This window comes from Rhinatrema bivittatum, chromosome 4, assembly GCF_901001135.1.
Source record: "Rhinatrema bivittatum chromosome 4, aRhiBiv1.1, whole genome shotgun sequence".
Lineage (NCBI taxonomy): Eukaryota > Metazoa > Chordata > Amphibia > Gymnophiona > Rhinatrematidae > Rhinatrema > Rhinatrema bivittatum.
Window position 1 is genome coordinate 140364865 of NC_042618.1, and position 23160 is coordinate 140388024.

The 23160-nt window shown below is 47.0% G+C and overlaps 1 protein-coding gene across 1 annotated transcript in view; it reads right to left on the reverse strand.

Moving 5' to 3' along the window:
- The window catches only part of TTC6 (tetratricopeptide repeat domain 6), an 832741-nt gene that overhangs the window by 239780 nt on the left and 569801 nt on the right, over positions 1–23160 (reverse strand). Inside the window, exons 22-23 of the mRNA XM_029598902.1 lie at positions 20066–20200; positions 2358–2507 (exon numbers count right to left, since the gene is read on the reverse strand). Coding sequence (XP_029454762.1) covers positions 2358–2507; positions 20066–20200 — 285 coding nt within the window. The remainder of the gene's footprint in view (positions 1–2357; positions 2508–20065; positions 20201–23160) is intronic.

Genomic DNA, 23160 nt, shown 5'->3' on the forward strand with positions numbered 1-23160 from the left:
CAGTGAGTGATCGAAAGCAAATAGCTTATTTAGATGTAGAAATACAAAAAAAGGGGCAGAAACTTGAAACGACTGTACATCATAAAAGTACTGAAAGAAATACTTTATTGAAATATAACAGCCATTATGCCCTATCACTCAAGCAGGGATTACCGGCAAGCCAATTCTTTAGATACAAGAGAATCTGTTCCACCAAGGAAAAATTTGAAAGACAGTCAGAGTTCTTGAAAAACAAATTCAAAGATAGAGGGTATCCGAAAAAGATCATCAATAAAGCTTACAAAAGAGCTAAATTTTCAGACCGTAATAAGCTTTTACAATATCAGAGCATGAAAGAGAAGGGTAGATTGACCTGTATTATACCTCAGAGCACAGCGACAGCATCCATCATAGCCTCTATATGTAGACATTGGCCCATATTGTCAGGGCATAATGCATTTGAGGAACAACCCCTGATAGCTACAACAAGAGGTTCAAATATCAGGGATAGGGTAGTCCATGCAGACATATTAAGGAACATCGAAGATGGACCCTATAGGGGACAACATAGAGCATGTCAACATTGTGACATGTGTGCCACTACTATTGAGGGCAACGAATGGGCAGATCTGATAACAGGATACTGTATAAAGAGGCGGAGGGACTCAGATTGCACTTCTAAAAATGTGGTTTATTTAATCCAATGTACTTGTCCAAAAAATTATGTTGGTAGGACTTCAAGAACCATCAGGACGAGGTTGATTAAACACAGATCGAAATTGAACACCAAAACTTTGGAAGCTCCAATAGTAGACCATTGCGTTAAACATGAACATCGATTTGACCAATTAAGATGGGCTATTATTGACATGGTGGACAGTAATCCACAAGGAGGAGATCTGAAAAGAAGTCTAAACTACATTGAACAACATTGGATATTTAAACTGAACACTGTAGTTCCGGGTGCACTAAATGAGGAAATAGAGTGGGCGACTTTACTTTAACTATATGGTGATTAGTTTTTTCACTTTAACATTCAGCGAATAGAAATGCGCTGGTGAATAGATTTTTCACTCTGACATTCAGGGAACAGAAATGCGCTGGGAACAGCCCTTCAAACGCGCTGGGAACAGAGATAAATTTTAAGCCAATAGTGAAAGAGAAACTCAAATATGACGTAATACGCAAGACGTTCCTCTATCCATTGGCGGATACACGATCTGCTGACCAATTTAAAAGCAAACTTAAAGTATTGAATAAAATCCAAAAAAATTGTATAAAATAAAGAGTGTGGGTGGGAGGTAAGTTAATGATTATACTGAAAATTATGAGGCAAGGCCGTGGAGGCATGCATCTAAATATATGAAACTTACCTCATCCCGCATCTAATTATTTTCAATTACTTTTAAAAAGTGTTGCTACATCGCAATAAACAAAATAATATAGGGTGTGATTATTACATTTTTTGGACATAAGATCATTCACTGCTATACATTCTAGTTCTCCCATCTTACTTCTTAGACTTCTGGCATTAGCATACAAACATTTCAAAGTTTGTTTTTTGTTTGTATTTTCATTCTGCTTTTTAATTGATAGGGATAAGTTAGAATTTTTTAGCTCAGGTGAGTTTTTAGTTACAGGCACTTGGACTACTTTTCTTATTATTGGAACCTCACTGTCGGGATGCCCTAATTCAAATGCATCATTAGTATCCTTTGAAGATACCTCTTTCTGAACCATGCGCTGCTGAGCAACTGTCGGCTTTCCCCTTTGTTCTAGTTTAAAGCTGCTCTATCTCCTTTTTAAAGGTTAGCGCCAGCAGTCTGGTTCCACCCTGGTTAAGGTGGAGCCCATCCCTTGTCTGGCCAAGTCTGAAACTTAATTGGATATATTATCTGAATATGGACCTCTTAAACTTTAGTGTTTTTGTGTGTTTCTGGGCATTTTGCATTATTTTTCATGCATAGCTCCCTTTTGCAAAATACTTTCCAGCTTAGTACATTAGCCTCTAAGATTTATATAGGTAAAAGCCAATTTTACTCACATAAATTTTCAGAATAATGACCTCTTAGAGTTTAAAAACAATGTAGGCCACTTCCAAGTGAATACAACAGCTGTTTTGTAACTATTGTCCAGACAAAAGAAACTAATAAAAGTTAAATATTAAGGAGGCTTAGATCAGGATACAGAAATAGGGAGCTTCAAATTTTTAGCACAATAAGATCTTCCATTTAGAAGTTAGTGGTAGAACAAATAAAACATACAAGAAAATGTCTATATTTCTCTATAAATGTATATTTAGGGAAAACATTTCTTTATAACCCCTTATAAACATAGATAAAACTCAATAATCTATAGCATATGCATGAATACTATACCTGGAAGAAATTGGGATTAATTTCAAGTGCTCGATTGAAGTCACAAATGCACACATCCAGCTGAAGGCGCATCCTACACAGTCCTCTTTGATAATATGCATCAGCAAAATCAGGAAGTACCTTAATAGCGCTGCTGAAAGTTACAAGGGCCTAAAAGAACAGATAGTATTAGAAAGATTTACTTATAGATATGCAGAATCAAGAATTTTAATTAAAATTGAAGCACTGGTTAGTTATGACCTTAAAGTCTGCAACCTACAAAAAGCTCTTTTATACAAAATATATGAAAAGAATATCTCTGAACTGTTCTCACATTCACAAATTCCTGTGTCTGCTCTAAAATGAATAAAAGCAGCTTGTAGTAGACAATAATATCTTGATTGGGTACTGTTTAGTATTGCACATATTTTGCCTCAAAGACAATTATAGTTTCATGATTGCATAAAATGTTTAATTCATTAAATTAGTAAAGTAAAGGCTAACACACAGATATCTCTGAAATGCTACCATCTACACATAGCCTAAACACAAATAAATTAAGATTCTGATATAAAATTTTCAAGGAGAAACTACCTAAATCAAGGGTGTCAAACGTATTTCAAAGCCAAGCCAAACTGGAAAAAAAATGTACTTGAAGTGGCCACTGCTGGGGGAGACCTCTCCAATGTTATAGTTGCCCCCCATCCTTCCTTCATTCAATGATCCTCAGTGTAACCTTCCTGTCCCCTCTCACATTTGGCTTGGGAGATAGTTGAAAGAGGAGTCAGGTTCACTCAGGGGACCTCTTTCTCCTATTTTCCTCCATGACTCCTTCTTAGATCTTCTGCCTCCTTCCCTCATGGCTGCTATCCTACTGCTCACTTTTAAGTAAACAACCAGGAAGCATTACAAACATTTGACAATGTTAGATATTGCATTAGACTTTGAAGACACTGAAGGGTCAATATTCAAAGGCATTTCGCAGATATTAGCCCTAGGGCCACAGCAGGCTCTTTATAAAGCATATCGGGGACATCAGGATACATATTAGCGTCTTGAGGCTCCCAGGATTAGTTAGCTACAACTTCTGATTTTTCGTTAAAATAACGCAGCTTGCTTTTTTGAGGCAAGGTACTTTGTTTTATTAGCATAGGATTACCTATGTATTAGCTGCTTTGCATGCATTTGGAAATTTTATGCATGCAAATATATGCAAATCAAACTGTAAAGAGCCACAAAGTGAGTGCAGGCAACTATGAATCAGAAGATGTATAAAAAAAAGCCCTCACTGCATTTAAGTTATACCCCTTGTTACATGTAAACCAATCTGATATGAAATTCTTTTCATGAAGGTCGGTATAGAAAAGTGTTAAATAAATAAATAAATAAATAAATAAATAAATAAATTAATTAATTAATTAATTAATTAATTAAGAAAGAATGTTCAAGAATCTTTTTTTTTTATTTTTAAAGGTGGATGGTGAGGATTTCATACAAATGTCACTCTTTAGAAAATAGCAACCAGGTAATCCAAGGACATATATAATCATTACCAACCTCCTCATAATCTGAGTGTTTCAAAACCCTGTGAATATTTTTCTCTTATTATTTTGTCACTAACCAATAAGTGCTCACATTTTCCCCCAAATAAATCCAATTGATGTCACATAAACGTGATACTTAGCTTGAAATATATGTCCAAACATTGTTGTCAGGATTCATCTATGAAACTCCCTTTCAAAAGATGTTCCCAGCGCTTCCAAAAGATGTTCACAATCCAATTATACTCCCGATGTGGCCAAGTTTTGGATATAGAATCCTTCTTCAGGTGACATATCATTAGAAAAGTGTTTTTTGAAGCTTAAATGTCGCTTAATAATCTTTCAAACAATATATTAATGGTATACAGGGAAACAAACTTCTTTTATGCCGCTTCAAAAATGGCTGAACTAATTGCCAGACTGAGTTCTCCTATATATTACTAACCATAGGAGTTGGAATCAACCAATCAGATTAAATTACGTCAAATCAATGAAATCCAATCACATTCTTCATTTAAGCCCATGGGATACATCGTACGTAAAGTGTATATCCAGAACTGTTCCTGATAGTTTATCCACTTGACAAAGTCGCCCCCCCCCCAATCATATGGTGGGGGCAATATGCTCATTGACTGTCCATTTCAACTGTTCAAAAGAATGATGTTTCTCAGCACAGTGTGGAACCCTAGGAGCTGTCATGGTCAGCGTATTAAGCCGAGATCTACGTTCCATCATTCCAACTTTAACCATATATTTGGTGTGTTCCATATATACCTTAGGACAAGGGCAAATGATGATATAAACAATGTGGGGTACATTTTATAAAAAAGTGCGAGCACGTACTTTTGTTCGCACACGAGGCGCAAACAAACGTACGCCGGATTTTATAAGATACGCGTGTAGCCGCACGTATCTTATAAAATCCGGGGTTGGCACGCGCAAAGGGGTGCACATTTGTGCACCTTGCTCACCCCGAGCCCTGCGTGCACTGCCCGTTCCCTCCGAGGCCGCTCCAAAATCAGAGCTACCTCAGAAATAACTTTCCTTCCGCCTTCCTTCACCTTCCAATCCCTTCCCCTACCTAACCCCCCCCCCCCCAGCCCTATCTACACCCCTCCCCTACCTTTATTCCCAAAGTTACGCCTGCTCGAGGCAGGCGTAACTCGCGCGCGCAGGCCGGCTGCCGGTGTGCCAGGTTCCGGTCCGGAGGCTGGTCCGGAGGCCATGGCCACGCACCCGGAATGCCCCTGAGCCTGAACCATGCTCACAGCCACGCCTCTGGAACGCCCCCGGATGACATGTCACCGCGACACGCCCCGACACGCCCCCAGGAAAGCCCTGGGATTTACTGGCGTCCCGGGACTTACTCACGTCCCGGGGTTTGTGTGCGCTGCCGAGCCTATGCAAAATAGGCTCGGCGAACGCAGAGGGGGGTTTGGGTAGGTTTTCGTGGGTTACGCACATAACCTACACGCGTATCCCTTTGAAAATCTACCCCTGTGTATTGACTCACAATTAGTGGCAGATTTGCAATAGCCTGTAATGGGATCTTGCCAAGTGTGGCCTTCAATAACATTATCATACACACTACAATGGTTGCATTTAGAATGTCTGCCACCTACAATAAACTTGTTGTCATTAATATATGAATGGACTACCCAGTCTTGTATATTAGAGCCCCATAAGGTAGCTATTAAAGGGGTCACAGAGTGCCAACACGTGCCAATGTTTTCTGATGGAAGAGGCTATTGCTGCAGAAGTTGTGTTTTGCTGTAAAACACAAACCAAACATTTGTTTTCCTTCTTTGTTTTATACATGAGCAATGATTCTCTATCAGAATATTTTGCACGTTTATATGCTCTTTTGATATCTCCAAGAGGATAACCTCTGTCTTTAAATCGGGCAACCTAAATTCTTGCGTAGTTGAACATATGCAGTGAATTTGGAAAAATTGACTAACTGGAAACCTTTATTTAAATGATTTTGCATGATGACTATGATACCTTAAGAGATTGTTTTTATCAGTTAGTTTGCGATAAACGGTTGTAGAGATAATATGTCCCTGAATGCTGACCCATACATCCAAATAGGCAATGGAATTTTTGTCATACTGAAAAGTAAACTTTAAATTGTCATCCAATGAATTGATTCATTGTTGAAAAGAAGCTATCTCAGTTTTAGAAGAAGTCCAAATCATAAAGTCATCATCTATATATCGATGCCATTTTAATATCTTATGCCGCCAATCTGAAGGATATATATGTTTCTGTTCAAAATTGAAAACATCTAAATTAGCCACTGACAGCACCAGAGAGGATCCCATGGGGATTCCATGAATTTGATGATAGAATTGACTTCCAAATCCGAAATAATTTTTAAATAAAACTAATTCAGACAATTGTAACAAAAAAGATGGAGGAATATGATGTGTGTCCTCATTACATGTCAAAAGCTTTTCAATAATGTCTCATGCCGTCTGTTGAGGTATCTGGGTATATAAAGATTGTAAGTCCATAGTGATTAGAAACACAGCATGACTAGGCAACTGAATTGATGCTAACATATTCAAAAAATGTAGTGTGTCTTTAAGATAAGAAGGACTACATGCAATGAATGATTGTAAAAAATGGTCCACTAATATTGCTAAAGGTTCCAAAACAGATCCTCGCAATAATAATGGGTCTGATCGGAGGAGATAACAAGCACCTCCTTTGTCAGCGAGCTTGATAATTAAAATGTGATGATTGTGATAACGAATCTAATGCAGTCTGCTAAGATCAGGTTAAATTATGGCTGAATGATCTCTTTTTAGATTCAATGATCTCAAGATTATGAAGAATCAATTGACTGAATGTAGCTATATGAGCATCTTGTTACGAATGGGCTCCGGTCAGGAGTTGTGAACACCACCCAGAAGGGTGGCTCCAGGCGGAGAGAGACAGGAATGGCTAGAAACAGTGTCTGGGTTCAGGCTGGGTCAGGGCAGGTGGCAAGTAGCAGTGTCTGGGTCCAGGCTGGGTCAGGGCAGGCGGCTAGTAGCAATGTCTGGGTCCAGGCTGGGTCAGGGCAGGCGGCAAGTAGCAATGTCTGGGTCCAGGCTGGGTCAGGGCAGGCGGCAGAGCAAGGCAGGTCAGAAGGCCCGTAGGCCACACACACACAGAAGGCCCGTAGGCCACACACACAGCAAGCAGGGCAAGGCAGGTCAGAAGGCCCGTAGGCCACACACACACAGAAGGCCCGTAGGCCACACACAGTAAGCAGGGCAAGGCAGGTCAGAAGGCCCGTAGGCCACACACACACAGAAGGCCCGTAGGCCACACACAGTAAGCAGGGCAAGGCAGGTCAGAAGGCCCTTAGGCCACACACACACAGAAGGCCCGTAGGCCACACACAGTAAGCAGGGCAAGGCAGGTCAGAAGGCCCGTAGGCCACGCAAGGCAAGGCAAGGAATAAGGCCCGAAGGCCGCGCAAGGCAAGGCAAGGCAAGGAATAAGGCCCGAAGGCCGCGCAAGGCAAGGCAAGGAATAAGGCCCGAAGGCCGCGCAAGGCAAGGCAAGGCAAGGAATAAGGCCTGAAGGCCGCGCAAGGCAAGGTTCAGGGACCAAACGCACAGCAAGCAAGGAAGGAAGGCTAGAGCAGGGAGCCCAGGCGAGCTCGATGCCGAAGCACCGAGGGAACTGTCAGGCAGGGTTATAAGGGACAGCCCAGAACATAGAGTGGACAGGGGAGATGGACTGGGCCTGTCAGGAGAGCCAGCACTAGAGGGACCCCTGATGGTGAGGCGGTTGCACTGCAGCCATAGCCGTAACAGTACCCCCTCCTCAAGGCCTCCCCCTCCTCCTGGGTCCCATCTTAGCAGGGGGTACTCAATAATGAAGTCAGACCCCTCCTGGGGCGATGCGGCAGGTTCAACTCCTTCCCGAGGTAGCAAAGCAGTCCATAACCCTTCCTGGAGTAATAAGGCAGACACAACCCCAACCTGGGGCAGCAACATAGTCCATAATCCCTCCTGGGACAAGGCAGCAGAGTTAGACCCCTCCTGGGGTAGCAGAGGCGGTGCGGATTTCCATAACCCCTCCTGGGGTGACAAGGGGAACATAAACCCCACCTGGGGCAGTGAAATAGTCCGTAATCCCTCCTGAGACGACAGCAGGACTGGTCCGGACCCCTCCAGGGTCGGCATCAGGACCAGCACAGACTCCAGGGTCGGCGACAGCAGGACCAGTACGGACCCCTCCAGGGTCGGCAGCTGGACCGGTACAGCAGGCTCAGATGGTTGAGTAACAAAGTCTGTTGGAAGGCCCGGTTCAGACCCCTCCGGGGACTGCAGCAGGACCGGTTCGGACCCCAAGGGCAGGGACCGACCCTGCAACATATACGCTGAATTGATGGCCTCTTTCAACCATTGTGCAATGGTAGTCTTGGACTCCGCATTGCCCCTTCGAGGACACTCCAGAGCACGAACAGATGATCGGAAACCTGAAACGCATTAGTTACCTCCAGATAACGTAACAGGACAAAATATCTTAACCTAAAACTCCAACCAGCCCAACCCCCCACAAACTAGAAAAAGGACTTTTCAAATCCACCACCCTACAGGTATGTCTCATCTATGCCCCCCCCCCCCCCCCCGGCATACTTGACCACGACCCATCCCCCCTCATAGAATTTATCGTTGACAACCTTAAACCCGATCACCCAGCCATCATACTTGGAGACTTCAATCTCCACGTAGACGCCAGCCCGATCACCTCCTCATGTGAAACCTTATTGATCACTCTCAAAGCCTTAGGTTATAGACAACTCATCACTACCCCCACACACAGAGCTGGTCATACCCTTGACCTCCTCTTCGTTAACTCCTACATCTCAGCATCCAACACCCCCTCCACCACCCCCATCCCTTGGTCAGACCATTTCATTATCAATGCCTCCCTCTCTACCAGCACTACTACCAACACATCACAATCACAGAACAAAACCATATCCTTTCGCAAAACATGGCCCTCAGAGGAGCTCGCCCTTGCACTTGAAAATGCAACCAAGAACCTTGACCTCTCCAATCCAGATACAGCCCTACAATCATGGAATAACATCACATCCACTATAGCTGATGAACTCTGTCCAACTGTACACAAAGAAATCCCCCTATCATCAAGAGAAAAACAACCCTGGTATACCAACCAGTTAAAGAAGGCAAAGCAGGACCTCAGATCCAAGGAACGCATCTGGCGCAGACAACCCTCTCCCACTCATAAAGCTATATACAAACAGACCCTGCACAACTACCACCAAACCACCCTCCAAGCCAAACGTGACTTCTATTCCTCCAAAATTCACTGCTACCAATTCAACCCCAAAGCCCTTTTCTCCTATGTTGCTGATCTTACTAAATCCCCCACCCCTATATCCCACGAAGGAAATACCGATACAAAATGTGAAGAAATCGCAAGGTATTTCCAGACCAATATCAACAGCATCCTTCAGCGCCTCCCCTCCAAACCCTCCCCCACACCTCCCACATCTCCCCCTACCAATAATACCAGGCACCTCCTCGATTCCCTTGAATACACCTCCACCCTAGAGATAGAATCTATTCTAAAAAAGATGAGACCGGCCTCTCACATTGCAGACTCAATCCCCTCTAAATTCCTCCTCTCCATACCCACTACCATTGCTAAACCCATAGCAAACATAATTAACTGCTCACTAACCTCCGGCAAAGTCCCAGACCCCCTTAAACTAGCTGTAGTCAAACCCCTCCTAAAAAAAACCCACCCTTGATCCCACGACCCCAACAAACTACAGACCCATTTCCAACCTCCCCCTCATATCCAAGATCCTTGAGAAGGTAGTCAACATCCAACTCACTGACTTCCTCGAGGACCACAATATCTTACACCCTTCGCAATTCGGCTTCCGTAAAGGTCGTAATACTGAAAATCTCCTTTTAGCTATCTCTGACACCCTCCTCATCGGCATGGACCAGGGGAAATCATACCTCCTGGCCATCCTAGACATTTCTGCCGCCTTTGACACTGTCAACCACCAAATCCTACTTTCCAGACTGGCAGAAATAGGCATCACTGGCACTGCTTTATCTTGGTTCTCCTCCTATCTTAACCACAGAGAATACGTTGTACAAATCGATAAAAGTACCTCTTCATATATCCCACTCACACAAAGCGTCCCCCAAGGTTCCTCCCTCTCTTCCACACTCTTCAACATCTATCTTCTCCCCCTCTGCCAACTTCTCTCCGACCTAGGGCTGACTTTCTTCCTGTATGCTGATGATGTCCAAATCATCATCCCCATTCAAACTACACTCAAGGCATCCCTTCAATTCTGGGAATCCTGCCTCTCCACCATAAACTCCCTTTTGGCCAATCTTCACCTGGCACTTAATGCAGATAAAACCGAAATCCTCGTCATCTCCAATCAACCAGAGCACACCTCCCGCCCCACTGCCCCCATCCCCACCATAACCCACTCACCCACATCTAATGTAAGAGACCTAGGAATCCTACTTGATCAACACCACAACTTCAAGACACATATCAAGTCCCTAATAAAAGGAGGCTTCTACAAACTCCACATTCTTAAAAAACTTAAACCACTCCTTCATGCACATGATTTCCGCTTAGTCCTGCAGTCCACTATCCTTGCCAAACTAGATTACTGCAACTCCCTCCTGTTAGGCCTCCCCACTTCCACGATCAAACCCCTACAAATCCTTCAAAATTTGATGGTAAGAATTATCACCAATACCCGTAAGACTGAACACATAACCCCCATACTAAAGGACCTGCACTGGCTTCCCATACCATACCGTATTAAATATAAAACCCTCACCATCCTGCACAACGCCCTTCATAAAAACAATCCCGCCTGGCTTAAAGACATGCCACACTTCCGCACCTCCAATCGACCCACTAGAAATGCCCTCGCAGGCACCCTACACACCCCACCTCTCAAAACCGCACACCTTTCCAACACCAGAGAAAGAGCATTTACCATAGCCGGCCCCACCCTTTGGAACTCACTTCCCCATCACCTACGACTTGAGCCCTCCTTACAGTCTTTCAAAAAAGGCATCAAGACCTGGCTTTTCAGGCAAGCCTACCCAGATACCAATCAAACCTAGTCTACTCCCTATCTCCTCCATCCCCGTCCCCCCCCCTTCTTTTCACCCCCTAGCCCCCCCCCAGCCACCCCTTACCCCCCTAGCCCACCCTCCCTGCCCCTTAATTTCCCCCCTCCTACCTCTTCCCCCACACCCTCCTCCCTCTCCCCTCCCCCTTAACAATTTATTCATGCAATTGACCTATTGTAAATGAGTACCTCACATTAACTTATATTTCTAAAACAGTTACTATTATGTTCTTCTTATTATATTTATCAAGTTGATTGTTCCTTTCTCTCCTTCTGCCCTATCCTTTCTTGCTGCTCTTCCCCTGCCCACCTCTCACCTTTATTCTCGCCTGCTCCCCTTCCCCCCCACCCCTGTTCATTGTATTTTCTACCTGCATCAGTTATTTGTAAACCGGCATGATATGCCCTATGAATGTCGGTATATTAAAAGTTAAATAAATAAATAAAATAAATAAGGACACGCCGCACATCCAATTTACGGAGGTCCTTAGCCAAAGGATCCGAATCATTGAGTTGCAAGAACGACGGTAACTCAACCGACTGGTTGACATGGAAAGAAGAAACCACCTTGGGTAAGAAGGATGGAACCGTACGCAAGGATACCCCTGACTCTGATATCCTCAAAAAGGGCTCCCTGCATGACAAAGCTTGAAGCTCGGAAATCTGACGCGCCGAAACAATGGTCACTAAGAACACTACCTTCAGTGTCAAATCCTTCATGGTGGTTTTGCGAATAGGCTCGAACGGAGCGCCACACAAGGCCCGAAGAACAAGATTCAAATTCCAGGACGGACAAGGCTGACGAATCGTAGGCCGCAGATGTTTCGCCCTTAGCAGGAAACGCGCTACATTAGGATGAGCCGCCACTGGTTTCCCCTGAATCAAACCACGTAAGGAACCCAGCGCCGCCACCTGAACCCTCAAGGAACTACATGAAAGACTCTTAGACAAACCGTCCTGCAGGAACAGAAGGATATCCGGCATGGTCGCTCGCGTAGGAACCACAACCCGGTCCAGACACCACGATTCAAACAACTTCCAGACCCTAACATAAGATAAGGAAGTAGACATCTTCCGGGAGCGTAATAGAGTAGCGACCACCGGTTCCACATAGCCCTTAGATAGAAACATAGAAACATAGAAATGATGGCAGAAGAAGACCAAATGGCCCATCCAGTCTGCCCAGCAAGCTTCACACATTTTTTCTCTCATACTTATCTGTTTCTCTTAGCTCTTGGTTCTATTTCCCTTCCACCCCCACCTTTAATGTAGAGAGCAGTGATGGAGCTGCATCCAAGTGAAATATCTAGCTTGATTAGTTAGGGGTAGTAGCCGCCGCAATAAGCAAGCTACACCCATGCTTATTTGTTTTACCCAGACTATGTTATACAGCCCTTATCGGTTGTTTTTCTTCTCCCCTGCCAATAAGCAAGCTTCTCCCCTGCCAATAAGCAAGCTACACCCATGCTTATTTGTTTTACCCAGACTATGTTATACAGCCCTTATTGGTTGTTTTTCTTCTCCCCTGCCGTTGAAGCAGGGAGCTATGCTGGATATGCGTGAAGTATCAGTTTTCTTTTTTTCTCCCCTGCCGTTGAAGCAGAGAGCCATGCTGGATATGCATCGAAAGTGAAGTATCAGGCACATTTGGTTTGGGGTAGTAACCGCCGTAACAAGCCAGCTACTCCCCGCTTTGTGAGTACGAACCCTCTTTTCTTCTCCCCTGCCGTTGAAGCAGAGAGCTCTGCTGGATGTGTGAAGTATCAGTTTTTCTTCTCCCCTGCCGTTGAAGCAGAGAACTATGCTGTATATGCATTGAAAGTGAAGTATCAGGCTTATTTGATTTGGGGTAGTAACCGCCGTAACAAGCCAGCTACTCCCCTCTTTGTGAGTGGGAATCCTTTTTTCCACATTTCCTCTTGCTGTTGAAGCTTAGAGCGATGTTGGAGTCACAGTAAGCATGTGTATGTTTATTTAATAAGGGTATTGTCTCCAGGCAGTAGCCATCATTCTGGCGAGTCACCCACTCTTCATTGGCGGCCTCTTGACTTTATGGATCCACAGTGTTTATCCCACGCCCCTTTGAAGTCCTTCACAGTTCTGGTCTTCACCACATCCTCTGGAAGGGCATTCCAGGCATCCACCACCCTCTCCGTGAAGAAATACTTCCTGACATTGGTTCTGAATCTTCCTCCCTGGAGCTTCAAATCGTGACCCCTGGTTCTGCTGATTTTTTTCCTACGGAAAAGGTTTGTCGTTGTCTTTGGATCATTAACACCTTTCAAGTATCTGAAAGTCTGTATCATATCACCTCTGCTCCTCCTTTCCTCCAGGGTGTACATATTTAGATTCTTCAATCTCTCCTCGTACGTCATCCGATGAAGATCCTCCACCTTCCTGGTCGCCCTTCTTTGTACCGCCTCCATCTTGTCTTTGAATTTTTGAAGATACGGTCTCCAGAACTGAACACAGTACTCCAGGTGAGGCCTCACCAAGGACCTGTACAAGGGAATAATCACTTCCCTTTTCTTACTCGATATTCCTCTCTCTATGCAGACCAGCATTCTTCTGGCTTTAGCTATCGCCTTGTCGCATTGTTTCGCCGACTTCAGATCATTAGACACTATCACCCCAAGGTCCCTCTCCTGCTCCATGCACATCAGCCTTTCCCCCCCCATTGAATACAGTTCATTCGGATTTCCACTCCCCATATGCATGACTTTGCACTTCTTGGCATTGAATCTCAGCTGCCATATCTTCGACCACTCTTCCAGTTTCCTTAGATCTCGTCTCATTCTCTCCACTCCTTCCGGCGTGTCCACTCTGTTGCAGATCTTAGTGTCATCCGCAAAAAGACAAACCTTACCTTCTATCCCGTCCGCAATGTCGCTCACAAAGATATTGAACAGGACCGGTCCCAACACCGATCCCTGCGGTACCCACTTAAAACCGCTCTCTCTTCAGAGAAGGTTCCATTTACCATCACACATTGTCTTCTGTCCGTCAACCAATTTGCAATCCAGGTCACCACCTCGGCACTCACTCCTAAGCTTCTCGTTTTATTCACCAGTCTCCTGTGCGGAACCGTATCAAAAGCTTTGCTGAAATCCAAGTATATGATATCGAGTGCTCTTCCTTGATCCAATTCCTTGGTTACCCAGTCAAAAAAGTCAATCAGATTTCAAAAAAGTCAATCAGATCTCAGCCTTTGCTTCTCAAAAGCCAGGCTGCTAGACAAAAGCGATCGACCTGGTCAAAACACATGGGTCCTTGGTGCAGAAGGTCTGGAACATACGGGAAATGGAGAGGTTCCTCTACCGCCAGGTTCAGGAGGTCTGCGAACCATGGGAGCCATGGTCACTCGGGCGCCACCAGAACAACGTCCGCCAAGTGTGCCTCGATCCGCCGCAACACCTTTCCTATGAGTGGCCACGGAGGAAACACAGAGTAGTATGTCCGTCGGCCATTGAAGAGCTAGAGCATCTACTCCCTCTGCTGCCATCTCCCGCCTTCGAGCAAAAAACTGAGGCGCTTTCGCATTGCGGAAGGTTGCCATCAAATCGATCGCAGGTGTGCCCCACCGAGCACAAATGAGCCAGAAGGCATCCTCCGCTAGCTCCCACTCTCCTGGATCCAGCTAATTTCGGCTCAAGAAATCGGCCTGAACATTGTCTACCCCTGCTATGTGGGAGACTGTGAGACAACTGAGTTGACGCTTCGCCCAGGCGAACATGAGATGAGCTTCGGACACTACAGTCTGACTCTTGGTTCCCCCTTGTCGGTTGATGTACGCCACCGTGGTCGCGTTGTCGGACAATACTCTGACTGCCCTGCTACGAATGAGTGGTAGGAACTCCAGAAGAGCCAGCCGAACCACTCTGGTTTCCAGACGATTTATGAACCCCGACGCTTCCTGAGGTGACCACTGCCCCTGTATTGAACGCCGTAAGCACACCGCTCCCCAGCCGAGCAGACTGGCATCCGTGGTAATGACCGTCCAAGACAGGATCTCTAAAGGAACCCCGCGACTCAAGTTGGCCGGACACAACCACCAATCCAAGCTGTCCCTGGCTGCCAGAGTCAGGGGAAGGGGGAGATGAAATTCTTCCGAGACCGGGTTCCATCGGGAGAGCAACGCTGACTGTAAGGGCCGCATATGAGCGAACGCCCAAGGTACCAATTCCAGTGTTGACGTCATGGACCCCAACACCTGCAAATAGTCCCAGACAATTGGCACCTGCTTGGATAACAATCTGCAAAAGCGCGCTTGCAATGTGAACATTCAGTCTTGTGTAAGAGAAACTGTTCCCTGACGCGTGTCGAACAACGCTCCCAAAAACTCCAGGGACTGCGACGGCGTCAACTGACTCTTGGAGACATTGACTATCCAACCGAGCTTGTCCAACAATTGGAGAACCCGCTGGATCGCTGCTCGGCAGAGCGTCTCCGACTTGGCATGGATTAGCCAATCGTCCAAATACGGGTGCACCAACAGACCTTCCCTCCGGAGGTGTGCTGCCAATACCACCATAATCTTGGTGAACGTTCAAGGCGCTGTGGCCAGACCGAACGGGAGAGCCTGGAATTGAAAATGCTGCCCCAGCACTGCAAACCAAAGGAACTGTTGATGCTCTGCCCGAATGCCGATGTGGAGATACGCCTCCGTGAGGTCCAGGGAGGCCAGAAACTCCCCCGTACGCACGGACGCGATCACCGACCGTAAAGTTTCCATTCGAAACCGAGGAACCCGCAGACATTTGTTGACCCCCTTCAGGTCCAGGATGGGCCGAAACGTTCCTTCCTTCTTTGGTACTATGAAGTAAATGGAATACCGGCCTCTGCGAAGTTCGTTGACCGGAACGGGAACGATCGCGCTGAGCTCCCTGAGACGATCTAGTGTGTCCCATATCACCCGTCGCTTCGCTGAGAAACCGCAAGGGGATACCAGAAAAAACGGAAACGGCCGGTGTAAAAAATCTAACTTGTAACCGTGTCTTATTACATCTAGGACCCACTGGTCCGACGTGATCCTGGTCCATTCCTCGTAAAAACTGCCGAGATGCTCCCCAATTCTGGGAACGGAGGAATGGACCGGCCGCCCATCATTGTGCAGGTTTGCCCCCCGCACAGGCTGACCGGCGCCCGAACGACCGAAACGGCGCCCGCGAAAGGACTGCGAATAAGATTGTTGACGCTGTGCACTGTGATGAAAAGAAGAAACGGATCCCCGGGAGCCTCGAGGCCGGCGACTACCGTGAAAACATGACCTGGAAGGGCCAGCCCCCCGAGACTGCGGCCTGTCCTCCGGTAAACGGTGAACCTTATTCTCCCCCAGGGATTCAATCAAATCTTCCAATTCTTTACCAAACAACAGTCTCCCCTTGAAGGGCAAGGAACCTAGCCGTGCTTTAGAAGTCACGTCCGCCGACCAATGTCGTAACCACAACAGCCTCCGCGCAGCCACCGCCAAAACCATCGTCCTGGCCGAAGTGCGAAGAAGATCATAGAAGGCAGCTGCACTATAAGTGATCACCGCCTCCAAGCGACTCACTTGGCGTGCTTCTTCCGGCGACAGAGACTCATTGGCCAAGAGCTACTGTGCCCAGCGGAGACCTGCCCGAAGGGAAAAATTACTACAAATCGCCGCACGAATTCACAATGTGGAGACTTCGAAGATCTTTTTTAGCTGCACCTCCAGCTTCCTGTCTTGCAAATCCTTAAGAGCAGTACCTCCGGTGACCGGAATGGTGGTTTTCTTTGTGACCGCCGCTACTGCCGAGTCTATCTTCGGCATGCGCAGCATGTCCAGGGCGTCCTCCGGTAAGGGATAGAGTTTATCCATCGCCTTTGCCACCTTCAGCCCCAAATCCGGAGTGTACCATTCCTTAAACAGCAAATCTGAGGCAGAAAAATGCAAAGGGAAGGCTGAAGGAGGCCCCCGGAGACCCAAAACTACCGGATCCATTACTCCGAGGCGGGACTCCTCCTGTGGCACCTGGATCCCTAAGTCCCCCAGAATTTCCGGGATAAGAGGTCCCAGCTCCTCCTTCCGAAACAAACGGATCACCTTTGGGTCATCCCCCTCGGTAGCATGGGCCCCTCGGGAATCCGAGGCCCCTTGGTCTCCGTCCCCATCAACCCCCCTCGGGGGCTGGGACGGAAGCTCTGTATCCCCGGACGGGTCCTCCGGCTCATCCGTGTCCGTGGTCGATTCCAGCTCCCCCTGGGAACCGAGGACCGGAGTGGTCGAGCCCTACTCTGGCCCTCCGACCCCAGACCTGGCTTGGACCTTTTCTCCGCCTGAGGCCCCGAATCCGGAGTGGAGGTCTCCCATGCCCTCTTCTTGGCCCGTCTACGGGCCTTGAAGGCCTTATGCATAAGCAAAACAAACGCGGACCCAAAGGACGAGTCCGAGTCCGAGGCCTCTTCTTCCTCACCCTCAGAGGGATGTGGAGAGAAAGCCCCTATGGCAGAAGCGCGACTGTCCCCCTTGGGATCCCCCCGCTGCGGGGATAACCTCGGCGGAGGGTCGTCCTCCCCCTTACGCGCCGGCAACGTGCCTGCCGCGGCTTCCCTCGGACCTAAAATGGCCACCGTTCCCGCCGAAAATGCCGGTGAAGAAAACAAAATGGTGCCCGGACCCGGCGTCCTCGAAGCCGGCCCCGCACTAATCGCCGGCCTGCCGACCTCGGGACCGGCGCGTACCTGCCTGCTGCCCTGGGACCCTGCCGGCGTCGCGGACCCTCCCTCCCCTCCGGAAACGCATGACGAACACAGGCTGTCCTTTGACAGCCGCGTGGCTGCGGACCCGCAGGCCTGACATGCAGCTCTCCGCGGCATCGCGGCCCTGACGAGGAAAAAAAAGCTAGGCACAGTACAAAAAAGAAAAGATCTCCCCTGCGACGGCAGTCCTCTACCTCCCCCCTCACAGGAACAGGACAGGAGAGACGAGGCACAGACAAAAGAAGAAAAAACAGGCAGTACTTTTTTTTTTTTTTTTTAAACACACAGACACAGTTTCCGGTAGATCAGGTCTGGGTCCAGCTGGGGGGTGGGAACCGGGCACCCCAATGTCACCCCCAGCCCTGATAGACGCTGACAGTGGAGCTCCCCCACGTAACAGCGGCCTCAACCAGAGGGGATGGTCCCCTCATTACCTCACTACCCTCTGGGAGGCAGGCTCGGTGACCAGCAGGCAAGCCTCTGCGGTCCGAACCCCAATCCGTCGGCTTCCTACTCTCAAACTGCTTTCTCTTCCTTTTTTTTTTTACACACTAACTACCACCTAAATCTAGGCCTCAGCACAGACTGTAGGTTTGGCACCCTCTCCACCTGCTAGGAGACAGAAGAATACTGCCGGACTGTAGGTGGCACCAGCCTAGATATAGGTGGAGTTTTTGTTTGTAAACTTCTGTCTCCATCTGCTAGAGGGGGGGCCAAACCCCAGTAGTCTGGACTGATCCGGGTACGTACCGGGAAAAGGCTTTACTTTTAAGAACTGAGGTGAATGTCACAAAACTCAAACTGCAGCACCACAGAAATCTCTCTTCAGTTCCTTTACAGCCTCTTCTCTCTATCTGTGAAGGACTCACTTATATCAGGGCATGGGAGGCACCCATTTTTCTTGGATTAAGGTAAAGTGTTACTCCCAGGTGGGCAGGGTCTTTAAGATGGCCAAAACCCCTTCCAGGCTGATAAAAATAGCAAAATCTATGTCACAAAGAGTAAATCCTCTCTTTCCCCAGGGTGGTGAACACCGGATGGATGTCCAAAGTGATGTTATTTTCCTTTACTTATGGTCAGCAGATCTTCGGGATCTCCTTGATCTTACACAGTCTCTTTAGTACTCTCTCTGGATCCTCAATGGAAAGGACACTCCTTGAAACAAGCAGTTCCCTTGCCTCTAGCAGGAAGGGAGGGGCAGCCAAAAACCTTCCTCCTGGATCTTCTAACAAAAGTGTTCTTTCCCCAAAAAGAAATAGTAACTAACAGCAGAGTCCCCTCCTACCAGCAGGTCACCACCACTTCAAGGGTGTATCTTCCCTATCCCTGGGCGGCTCACATACAGGTTTCCCCAATCCCAACGTGTAAGGCGCCAGTCATTAGGGGACAGCAAAGAGTAGCCATATGGGGCTATGAGTAGAGCCCATCCCACTCACAGCTGAGAGGAGTAGAAACTCGGTGGGCTGCGAGTGGCGCCTCTGTTTGTGTGTGTGTGTGTGTGTGTCTATGTGTGTGAGTGAAAGGGATTGTGTGTGTACGAGAGAGCAATGGTGTTAGTAAGAGAAAGGGAGGAAGCTTGTATAAGAGTGCGTGAGTGAATGAGACAAGGAATCTAATTGTGTGTAAAAGAGGGGGCCTGTCTGAGTAAATGAGGTTGGGGCTGGAGCTGGTGACTGGACTGGGGAGGGCGGGGGCGGGTGTAAGGCAGAAGGTTCACTTAGGGCGCCTAATACTCTTGCACTGGCCTTGAAGACAGGCCCAGGAGTCCAATGAGGCTCCTAACAAAAATCTCAAAAATCCCTAAACTTAGACTCAGAAGGAACTCAACCAGACAGATTGTGTGCTGGAAGAGGAAATCCCTCCTGACACTGGTCAGGATCAGCAGCTTGGGTTAGCCTGTCTTTACTGACTAAGGCTGTAAAACAACAAAAGTCAATGTCTCTCTAGCTCCTTACTCTCTGACAAATCTAAGGGACTGCCTCCCAAGCTGTAGCAATGGCTTGGTTATATATTGTTTCAAATGGGCTGGCCATTTAGACCCCGCAGAAGTAGGGGCTATATTTGAATAATCCTCCCTTCACTCTAACCTATTCTCTCCCTCTCTCTCTCTAGCTGAACAAAGAACTCAACCAGGTCTTACTAGTGATGCGACCAGAGGGTCCATCACATGTGTATTTTCTCTTTCTTAACTGGTGCAAAGTCCATAAGGAAAATTACTCATGGATTTTGCAACATTTTACAATGTTTGAAAATTGCCCCCAAATGGTGTAAAAAAAACACAGTGTAATGATGACTATAAAAATTAAGCTTACCGTTATCAAATTGTCTTGTTCCATATAACAAAGGCCCAGGTAATACAAATTTTCTGCTGCCTCTCCTGAAGAAGGTTGGTTGGAGTTCACAGGACTCAACATTTCCAGGGCTTTTTTAAAACTTATGATAGCTTCCTATAATTATAAGAAAAGATGTATACTTTCATCATTTATACACATGAAAGCAGGAGAATAGTGGGGAGATGAGAAGAGGTTGGATGCTAGATGGAGCACAAGGAGGGGCCAAATTCTGGGGGGAAGTGGGGAATGGGTGAATGCCTTCTCCCCTCTGTCTTCCTGAAGACAGCAATGAAATTTTGGGCACTCTAGATCCTTTTTCCTCCCCAGTTTCTTCCCTGCCACATGTTCTGCATGCAATGTGATACAGTGATCTAATAGCTGTATAGCTCCTAGAGTAAATAGGATTCACTGCAGAATGTGATGGCTTTTATTAGATTAATAAGTATTATCCAAAAATATTGTTCATGATCTATCGAGATGTGATATCTGAAGAAATCTATGTGATTTCAAACATTCATTTACAATATTTTTAGATAATTCTTATGCTTATCCAGTAAATTGTAGAGATGTGAATCGTGTCCTCGATCGTCTTAACGATCGATTTCGTCTGGGAGGGGGAGGGAATCGTATTGTTGCCGTTTGGGTGGGTAAAGTATCGTGAAAATCGTTAAAATCGTGAGCCGGCACACTAAAACCCCCTAAAACCCACCCCGACCCTTTAAATTAAATCCCCCACCCTCCCGAACCCCCCCCCCCCCCCAAATGCTTTAAATTACCTGGGGATCCAGCGGTGGTCCGGAACGGCAGCGGTCCGAAACGGCCTCCTGCTATTGAATCGTGTTGTCTTCAGCCGGCGCCATTTTGCAAAATGGCCGCCGCAAAATGCCGGCGGCCATAGACCAACACGATTCGACTGCAGGAGGTTGTTCCGGACCCCCGCTGGACTTTTGGCAAGTCTTGTGGGGGTCAGGAGGCCCCCCCAAGCTGGCCAAAAGTCCCTGGGGGTCCAGCGGGGGTCCGGGAGCGATTTCCTGCCGCGAATCGTTTTCCGTACGGAAAATGGCGCCGGCAGGAGATCGACTGCAGGAGGTCGTTCAGCGGGGGTCCGGAACCCATTTTGCGGTGGCCATTTTGCAAAATGGCGCCGGCTGAAGACAACACGATTCAATAGCAGGAGGCCGTTTCGGACCGCCGCTCTACCCCAGGGTAATTTAAGGCATTTGGGGGGGGGGTTCGGGAGGGTGGGGGATTTAATTTAAAGGGTCGGGGGTGGGTTTTAGGGGGTTTTAGTGTGCCGGTTTTCCTGCCCTCCCCCTTCCCCCGATTTAGCTACGGACCGCCGCTGGACCCCAGGGTAATTTAAGGCATTTGGGGGGGGGGGGGTTCGGGAGGGTGGGGGATTTAATTTAAAGGGTCGGGGTGGGTTTTAGGGGGTTTTAGTGTGCCGGTTTTCCTGCCCTCCCCCTTCCCCCGATTTACGATTTTTTGACGATAAATCGGGGGAATTGGTATTGTATCGTGGCCCTAACGTTTTTGACGATTTAAAATATATCGGACGATATTTTAAATCGTCAAAAAACGATTCACATCCCTAGTAAATTGTATGTCCCTCAGAGGAGATTATGATCTAGTCAAGGGGCACTAATGTGAGGTTTCTTGATTAGGGGCCAAGTCTTTTTGTCATTGCACCAACCTTATGGCATAAACTTCCTGTGGAAATTTGGTAGGAGATGAATTATCTTGCTTTGCAAAGGAAGATGAAAACATGGCTTTTTGAAAGAGTATGTTAGATTAGTGGAGGTATTGAGACTTTTATAAGATCAGTGGGGCAAGGGGTCAGATGACAGTTGGTGGGTTTGAGTTGTTTATTTTAATTTTAGGAGTTAGTTGATAACTAACTTAGCTGGGATATTCAGTAGTGCGGTAGTGCTGCTAAACATACCGAGCTATATTAAAGTTTATATGGATAAGTTTATACGGATAACTTTAGGACAGGTCTGTGGGGCAATCAGGGTTAGCCAGATAAGTTAAATGAATGTTAGATGGCTTTTTCAAATCTCTATGCATACTCTTTCAACAAAATCTATCAGCAGAACATGCAAGTGCAAGTGAGCATGCATACTTTGCAGCAAGTTTAAAGCAAAAGTACACATGAACTTTTGCTTTGACAACTGCTGAAAGCCAGTGGGCAAAACGTATGTGCAGTCTTTATCTCAATGCACACAGAATGGAAATTGCCTCTAATTATCTAGAAATGCCTCTGATCCGAGCCAGTTGAAAGAGGAAGAGAAGTGAAAGTGTATCAACTCCAGAGGTTAGAACACTTCCAGTTTCTTTCCATACTAAAGGAAATACTACAGAGAGTAGGGAGTGGGAGGTAAGCAAGGCCAGTGTGACTCGGTGTGTAACCAGTACATTCCACAGAGCAGCAAATTCTTGGGGGGGGGGAGGGTGGCAAAGAACAACAGCAGCAGAACAACAGGTCTTGACATCTACACATACTCAAAGAGCAATTAATGCTTAAGAAGGACAATTTTCAAAGCCATTTACACAGTAAATATTTAAATAACCATTATAGAGTGAAAACTGTCAGCCTGTTAACTCACTGCAGAAAACACAGCTAAAAGTAAGAGCATTGTGGCACAACTTATGTAGTTTTAGTCACATTTAGAAAAGGCATTTCCAATAGTGTGTTTAGGTTAGGATAGGAAAATAATGCACATAGGGGTAGATTTTCAAAGGGTTACACGCGTAAGAAACGTGCGTAACTCCCGGAAAGCTGCCCCCAAGTGCACCCTGCATGTGCCGAGCCTATCTTGCATAGGCTCGGTGGCACGCACAAGCCCCGGAACGCACGTATGTCCCGGGGCTTGCACAAAGGGGTGGGGCGTGGGCGGTCCTGGGCAGTCCGGGGGTGGGGCGGGGGCATGGCCGGAGCCTCCAGGCACAGTGGCCATTTGCCGCTGTGCTCGGGATCGCGGGCTGACCGTTGGCTGGTGCGCATAACTTCTTCAACATAGGTATGGAGGGTTTTTTAGATAGGGCTGGGGGAACAGGTTAGGGAGGGGAAGGGA